This window comes from Rhipicephalus microplus, chromosome 9 (genome assembly GCF_043290135.1).
Source record: "Rhipicephalus microplus isolate Deutch F79 chromosome 9, USDA_Rmic, whole genome shotgun sequence".
NCBI lineage: Eukaryota > Metazoa > Arthropoda > Arachnida > Ixodida > Ixodidae > Rhipicephalus > Rhipicephalus microplus.
This window is the reverse complement of record NC_134708.1, coordinates 17368701-17377639: the sequence shown is the minus strand read 5'-3', so window position 1 is coordinate 17377639 and position 8939 is coordinate 17368701. Positions and strand designations below refer to the sequence as shown.

At 44.2% G+C, this 8939-nt stretch overlaps 1 protein-coding gene across 5 annotated transcripts in view; it reads right to left on the bottom strand.

The window, feature by feature from the left end:
- Positions 1-8939, bottom strand: part of LOC119163533 (nuclear receptor subfamily 2 group C member 2-like) — a 46679-nt gene that overhangs the window by 1421 nt on the left and 36319 nt on the right. For all 5 annotated transcript variants that reach the window (XM_075873210.1, XM_075873211.1, XM_075873209.1 and 2 more), the window contains 2 exons: positions 5438-5721; positions 1541-1807 (listed from right to left, as the gene is read on the bottom strand). In XM_075873210.1, coding sequence (XP_075729325.1) covers positions 1541-1807; positions 5438-5721 — 551 coding nt within the window. The remainder of the gene's footprint in view (positions 1-1540; positions 1808-5437; positions 5722-8939) is intronic.

Below are 8939 nucleotides of genomic sequence, written 5' to 3'. Positions count from 1 at the left end.
GGTGGTAGTGGGGCAGAGATGGGACGGCTGCCCCCCAATCATCGGAAAAGTTTGCCCCATACAGGTACTCAGTCTGTGCTTCCCATCATTGTTTAATGCCCAGGGTCAAGACCGTGCAGGTTTTTGATGGTAATAATGGTCAAGAAGCACTGATTTTTCGGAAACTACACTCAAATAATGAACCCGGGTATAACAGAAAAAAAATTGGGGCCCTTAAACTTCACCTGTAAGAGTTGAACGCGACAAATATCCTGTCCTCATAAGGGAATAGGCGCAGTAACCTGTGAGCCTTTTGTAGTGATTTACTGGCCTTAAACCACTAAGTCGTGGTAAGTGCACATTTTGATGCCCGATGGCGATGGGCGCTTGTAGCACGCATTATTACTACAATATTTCATAATGTATTGCGAAGCATGTATACAGGGCGCATGTGTTTGTGAAGCATGAAAGTTACTTTCACTGCATTTTCCAAGCATAGGAAGTTATTTTCAATATTTTCACAAGCAGATGCATGGCCATGTGGTAGAACATCCACTTGCCATGCGAATGCCCCGAGTTTGATCGCCACTCTTACCCAAGTTTTGTTACTTATTTTATTTGCCTCATTCTCAAATTTTTGGTCACGCACAAGATGACTTTTCACTCGCAATCAACGACGCCGCTATCGGAATTTTCACGAAACGAGCTCTTTAACGCTATCGCATTGCATTGGTTATAACGAACTAAATAGAGAATACTCTTGCAATAGGTATAATGCCAGGAATATACCTTTATAATGTACGATGCAACTTCATATAATGAGGTCCAAGTGTTAATCGCTTGCCATGTTTACCCCTCGTAAGCCAGGTACCAAAAGCAGAATGTTGTCAGAAGCACGTAATTGCTTTACTTTCATTTTTGCATTCCTTGCAAAACGTTTTCTTTTGGATTTTACCAAGTGGGAGATGGAAGGGAAGGGGGGGGAAGCTGCGAGAATGTGCGTCTTCAAAGGGGGACCCTGCGCATGCCAATGTTGATAGGTTCGATAACAACGTTCGACAGTGGCCATCAGAATCGGCAACGTCGGCCAACAAGTGTCGAACCTTGAAGGTGGCACTGTTGGCAATCTTTGGACATTGTTTCAATCCTTTCGGCCCTAGTGGTGTCAATTGAAACCATCACACACCATTTGCGCTAGCACCCGAAAAATCAAGCCAATCTGCTATCTCATCGGGGAATGTTTCTTCGATGATCCCCACCGCTATCGACACCGCCATTGTGGCATTTTCACGAAGCTGGGAGGCACCAAAATAGCTGTACCGTTATAGTGGTTGACGCCACGAAGGGTAAGCTGAGGTGGGTAAATGTCATTTTCGGGACGAAGCCCAAAAGTTGTTTCAGGGACTTTCACACTGCCAAATAAGAGATAACTCTATGCACAGCCCAAACATTAGAAGACAAAAAAAAAAAAAAAAACAGAATTCCAGAGTAAGAGCAGTCTTCCAGTACTGCAGAAAGATAACATATACAGCCAACATAGTGCAACGTTCACCCGACTCACCTCGCTCGAGCTGCTGAGGGTCCATGCGCAAGATGAAAGGCAAGATACTCCCAATGCGCACGCTGCCAATGAGACCCGCAAAGAAGAGATCCTCGGTCAGCGAGGGTTGCAAGGCACGTAGGGGCGCCAGCTGCAACAACAGCCGGTGTGCACGGCCCCCGCTCCATGTGCCACCAGTGCCGCCCGAGTGTAACTCAAGCTCCCGGCAGGTGCGCTCCTGCAGCCGCTCCAGGCGCGCGCACCACTCTGGCCCCAGTGCTGGTCGGTCTGCACATTGCCACAAGGTTGCCGAGTCGTGCAAGTCCTCAAACATTCTGGACTGGTAACAGTGAAGACACGAACCTAGCAAATGCAGATAAGGAGAAACAAGCATTCTCTATTTTGAAAATGTGGGCCTTAAGAACCTTCACCCATGTAAAATAACTCTTCCAAAATTAAAAATTGGAGCCGCCCCGCCGCGGTGGTCTAATGGCTAAGGTACTCAGCTACTGACCCGCATGTCGCAGGATCGAATTCCGGCTGCATTTTCGGTGGAGGCGAAAATGCTGTAGGCCCGTGTACTCAGATTTGGGTGCATGCTAAAGAACCCCAGGTGGTTGGAAGTTTCCGTAGCCCTCTACAACGGCATCTCTCATAATCATGGTGGTTTTAGGACGTTAAACCCCACATATTGATCAATTAAGCAAGAATGGAGCTGTTCCTGGTGTGCCCTGGTGTATTCTTTGGTTATTCCTTGAGTTAACTGTGGTTCGCGCACTGTTGAAGCCACATCATATAAAAAAAAGTGCATGCTTAAGATGTCATCCGTTAGGTGCCACGATGAGCCGCAAGCGATGAGTTTCTGAGTTGCAATAGCTGTTCACACAAAGTTTTGCTAATTATATGACTAACTTTAACTTATGACATACCTTAAAGGGGCCCTGCAATACTTTTCGAGCATGGTCCGAAAACACTGCCAATTGGTAGTAGAGGCTTCCGACAACACGCGAGCCAAATATTATATCGCAGCACGCGGCCTGGAATTCACAATAAATTATCAAAGTTGGCTAAAAATTGCTTTCCCTTCTCTCGACAAATGGCAGAAGATGCTCAAAAATCACACGTAGCAAGCCCATCAATCGGCCATTGGCTGATTTGAACATGGCGCACTGGGTCGTTATAGAGAACGCCGCGGAAGGCCGCGACTTGTACATGCGTGCGTGCACGATCACACTGAAAAAGCTGCGTATTCTAAGAAAAAAAAAACATTAAAAAAATAGTGCTCATGTCGCCAGACGCACGTGACGTTTTTTGTTTGCCCCTGCTATTCCTCTCTGATTAGCTTCCAGCGCTTTCGTCGGGACGAGAGAAGGGAATGCAATTGCAGCATGCGATAAATCTTCGTAACTCCACTCGCACTGGACGGATTCATAAAATTTTTGTGGTGTTGAGTTCGTAAGGCAATAAGCTCTCCCAGTGAATTTATTTCATGGTTACTTGAAAAAGTGTTTCAGGGCCCTTTTATTTTCCATTCGATCATATACAACCCTTAGCTTTACTCATTCCATAACTGCTATGTATGTTTTCGTTTTAACCGGGGTTTTTGAACAACTTGCACCAGTGCTGGACACGATAGTCTGAAAGATAGCTAGGAGCATCTATAATTGCTTGCGCCACAATAGGAGAACGAATATAGTGAACAGCGGGCACCCTTTTATCGTATGAAAGTGTGGCCCGAGACCTCAGAACACCGTTGTGTTGCATGTAGTGCACCAACAAAGTGCTGACAATAGATGAGGAAAACAAACGTTGAGGGTACATTGTGCATTGAAGGAGCCATAATCAATAGTATGGGCATTTTGGGTCTGTGCACATGAATATCTTACAATACAGCACTGACACATAAGGATACAGCGAAGACCAGACATCAGTGACCCAGGGAAACGGAGACATAAAGTACTGCATATAATGCAAAGTTCCTTTTTCGTAAAAATAGTGCCTCGCATACTTCTCGACTCCACAGCAGATAGCAAGTTCATATACAATGCATGAATAACAAAATTCTTGTCATGTCAAGTATGTCATGGGCTAATGAGTATATTGAGTTGCATGATATACTGAACTGCACTTGAAGTATAAGCCTGTTCGTAGTAACCAAGTTAGACTAAAGCTGTGACAGCACCAAGCAGTACGCCTCTGCATGGTTTGTGTGACATGTACAAGCATCTTAAGCCTTGCGAGAAACTGTTAAAACTGAGAACTTCACTGGAAACATCACACTTGTATTCCTTTCCTACTGACCCCATTGCAGACCTTTCTTGACCGACGTCTGTGTATTCTCTTAATGAGTAGCACATGTAATGGAACATAAGAAGGGTAATATTTTTCGAGGGGCTCTTCTCTCGATCATACACAACCAAATGAATACAAGAGACAATTTCAGGAGAGCGTACGGGACATTACCTGTAGTTGTAGTAAGTATTGTGCATAAATTGAAAGAAGTTGAAGTGGATGAAAAAGCCCCGTTTCTGCGGGTGAGATTTGAACCCACAACATGCAAATACATAACGTGTTCAATGCTCTACCAAACGAGCTACGACGGAATGCACTTCCCTGTACGCTTTGGGTGTTTCTATTTGGGTCTTTCTGCATGTGTAATCCCCAGGAGTGTAAGCCATTGCCACTCGTAGCCAATGTGGCGAGTATGGAGCACTCTTCTTTACCAGATGGCATCATGCCCTCTGGTGACGTCCACTGGTTATCCCCTTGATGTGCAACGTCCACATATGCGAACACAACTTGTTTCTGCCACTTCTTTAGACTGATGATTGAAAAAGAGCAACATGCATTGCACATAGGATAAATTGAACCTTCTGCACATCCAATGAGTCATAACTTGACATTATTGTGCTCGGTATGACCATAGCAGGGGAGCTATTCTCACGCTGTCCCCTTGGGCTTCCACTGATTGGCTGGAGTTCTGCGAGCAGCGTATCGCCCCTTTTTGATATTTCTTCTTCGTCATTTTGACGCCGTGCAACTTGCACAACTCTCGACACAAATGAGAAAGACGGAATGCGTTTTGCCACAACACATGCTGCCCTCGAAGATCTGCTTTTGGATGCACATCTCGGAGGCCATGCATGAGCTCTGATCATGCCAGCCTTAGAATTAGGTGCGACGCGGCTGCTTGCCTGACAGACTTGTACGCATTCCCTGCATCGTTCCTCAAACTTGTCAGCACGTTGACGCGCAGGTTCAGACTTGTCAAATTTGTTTACTGTCCTGTTATGCTACATTTAGTTCACTTTCTTTCTCTTTATGCTGAGAATATGCTGGCTGGTTCGGTGCATCGACGTGGTCATGAGCATTATAATGTCACAACTCGCCGAGATTTTTTTTTCTTCCATAACTGAGCATGCTCCGACGAAGTGGACATATCCATTAAGTGGTCATTGCGAGAATCGGTCCCTTAATTACTTTGGCAAGAGCACTATGAAGTTTGACGAGTCATGAGACATGCCGTATTCTAGGACCAATGTCAAAAGTATCTTTTTTTCTTTGCTCTAAAAGAGTACAACTAAAACCAACCGTGCATGCATTTTGAGTCCCCCCGATTTCATCCTTGTTGTGCAAAAATAGAACATTACTCACAGTAAAATAGTTATATGCCTAATTAATATGAATTATGACAATTACTTGAGCATGCACAAAGCAGCTGGTACACTTTTCGATTTCTTGGAATGCAGTTTGAGCCCCTTGGGGGTATGTCGGAAAAATCTGACACATTCGCAGACAGTTCTTCATAATTCATGCCAGTGGGAATTATGGAACATGCTGGATGCAGCTTCCTCACGACGATTCTCCATCGTACCGGAATCGAACACTATGGGCACAGCAATTGGCCAATTCACTCACCAGGGCAGAAAAGCACCAACGATTTCAGCAAGGCATATTCCTGGTCATCAGGTTGCAACCTCTGCGTTGCTGAGAGGAGCCGCTGTAGAGCAGTCACGTGCTCGGACACCTGGGCACGCTGAGCGCTGCCCATGATGTCGCTGCCTGGGCCGCCCTTTGCATTCAAGTGGGACAACACTGTCGACAGCAGTGTGGAGAGTTGCATCTGCTCTGCACACTGGAGCAGCCCCAGGGTGAAAATCTCGCTCCACGCCGATTCCACCAGAGTCAGCTGAAGCGACGGCCTACAGTCACAGAGAGTGAAAGAAATCGTGTTCTTCAGTGAACTGTAGTTAATCCTGCAAGTAGGACGCAGAAACAAGACCGAGCGCTAAGAGCAGGTCTGAAGGCTTCCCATCCATACAGTAGAGTATGAGTGACATGCTTTCAATGGGTTTTGAAGGTATGACAACTTAGCCGCTGGGAAATGCGTATTTCAATATACTATTGTGCCATCAAAATTTTGCTTTGCAACATGGAGCCATTTTGCTAAAATGTACGGCCTGGAACTGATGACTGATTCAGATACGGTACTATCGAGCCCAGATATATCAAATCTAAACGGGATCCCAAAAGTTAGATATAGGTAATTAGATACTTGAAATGATTTATACATAAAAAAATATATTCAGGAGGGTACCAGAACTGTTTGATATACACAATAATTCGTTTTACGTAAGTTCGACGGTATATCAAACGTCACAGTGCATTTGTCAGCTTTAGGTCATCAACCCAGGTCGCCAAGTAAGTTGCCTCCTTTCTTTCTTTCTCCTTCTTTCTTTCACATTAGTTGTGACCCATTCTTTCACATTGGTTGTTAAACTGGCCATAACACACAGTTTTTGATCACAATGTGTCATGTGCGTTTACAAACAAGGTAGGAAAACTTGAGTGCATTTGGTCGAGCACTAAATTTATAAGTGATATTTTTGCAAACACGCGAGCAGACAGAGTCGGGCAACACTGGTGCTCTCACAAGCTGCTTGCTTTGCGAGCATTTGCATTCCGGCAAACGATCTTCTTCTGTGGCCAGCTGCTCATGCAATCGAGCTATTTCATCTTTCTCAAGCTTTGCATCGAAATTGAACCACTTGCAGAGGCTGAAACGATGGTAAGACATGATGGCTCTACTCCATGCAGCATGTGACGTCGCTCACACCATGGCCAAATGGTGGTCACTGGTGGTAGGCAAGGTTCACAACAAGCAACTGCTAGGGCTTACTTTGCACTGAAATATTTTCTTACAGTCCATTTTGCGTATGCGTGCAGGGACAATATCTTCTACTTCTATTGTTAGCTGAAAACTGAATTGCGGGGTGACCGTATCCTGGCCTTTTTGACCCTTTTCCTACTGTAGAAAAAAAATACAGTTGTACGAAATTCAAGTGAGCACATTTCGCTCAATTTGTAGACTGTTTGTAGACTGTTTGTAGACTGTTTGTAGACTGTAACAAAATGACAACATTACTTTAGTTCAATGGAGTTCCTTTATATGACTAACTGCATAAAAAGATGGCTCGATGATGCTTTCACCGCATTGCAATACAATCAAAGATGGCAATACATTTAAAGGGCCAGTTATCAACCCTGAGGTCAAAAAATGGCTGTAAAAAGAAATATGCGCAGTTTAGCTATGTGAACACATTGCTGCCACAATTTCGTGAATACATGCTACAATAAAGAAGAGATAGGGGTTAGAACACCCGTTTCAGCTGGTTTCAAATTTTCACGTGGCCTCACCACCTTTCTCCACCATAGGAAGGGAAAAGGCATAGCCCGTTGTCATGACTACACCCACTTCAACAACGTGACATGAAGTTGGCGATACGTCATGCCGCACAGCCAACGCTAGAGCAGGGCATCTCCGACGTAGTGGCTTGGGGAGGAACAGCGGTTTGAGGAGCACTTTTCCTAGGGCAACTACCCTTCCCCTAACGATACAATAGCATGGCACTTCATTTTGGAGGCTTTTGTTCTGGCAATACCGCTTGTCCCGGTACTCTCGAGCTCTGTAAACTAGCAGCGGGCAGCACAGGAAAATGAAAATGCGGAAAGCGCAGCAGAAATTGCACCACCGCAAGACTAAGGCATCGTTTCGCCGGGCAAAGGACGAATTGGCGAGCTCAGTGGTGCGTAAAGTTGCCCACGGGCAAGATTTCGTCACTGCACGTACGAGGGGTATTGGTCAGGCAAAGGAAATAGGCGTGACAATTTTTTTTCAAAATGGAGGGTCTGCGCGGCACGCAGCGCTGTAATATTCGGAAAATGTGATCACTGCGGTCTACTGTACGAATTGGCGAGCTTGTTTGATGGGTGCAGAAAAAAAGTGGGAGCCTGCTTACTGGCCCTTTAAAGCTGAGACAAATATGGCACAGCACAGAAGACGTGTGGCCATCTAGTGTCGGGAAACATAACTATCCCTAGCAAAAATTCTGATAGAGGTCTGTATCAGTCTGATACAGTTTCCTATAAGTTGTACCAGTCTTGTACCAGACTGATACAAAGTCTTACCAGTTCTTATAGACATTCATATCAGTCTGATACATTTTCTTACCAGTGCTACCAGTCTCATATCAGACTGATACACAGTCTTACCAGTGCTACCAGCTTTTGAATAGGTTTGATTGGTCATTTTTATGGCATATATTAGTCTTTAGGTTTTTTAGTCTTTTGTTCATTTATTGGATCTTCAAGATGCATTACTGTCATTTTAACGGTACTTGTTTTTTTTGAACACACTGCCCACATATATATCATTGGTCATTTCTGCATGTATATTACTGTATCAGTGTTTTCTATTGAACACTTGACGACCATTGTGTGAAATATTATGATGACTCAAAGAGTGCAACTGGCAGCTTTTGGATGCGTAGAATAAAATATACAATGTTTCATGGCGGTGCATAATTGACAAACTGAGCTTTAAATATGCAAAGCAGCTTTCAGCCTAGATGAACGCTTTATTCTGTGTACAAAGGAGATTGCAGGTGCCAGATAGCAACACAGTTAATGCTGACAATGATAGATGATGTCTAGAAATTTCAAGATACTAGTATCCAAAGCTTATCAGATGACAGTATAAACATAACTTGAAACAATACAAACAAAACTTCTCATCACAGAGCAATATTAACATAATTTCTAAATTTTAAGTTATAGGGCCAGTAAACATTCCAAGGGAGATAACTTAATCAGTCCACTACTGTGAAATGAGCTTGCTGATACAATAATTTTTCCAAACGGCGTGGATTCCAAAGCCTCGAGTGGTGCTGCAGTTTCTCCGTTTCACAACACAAGCCAACCCCAGCTGTCTCTCCCACATAGTGCTTTGCCTTTAATGACGAGCCACTACATTAGTGTCATAATCCATACTGGATGAGATAATTTAAATAATGAAATGCTTCTTTGAGTGATCATTAATTGACTTCATCATCACAACTTAATGCCTCGCAAATTCACTGCC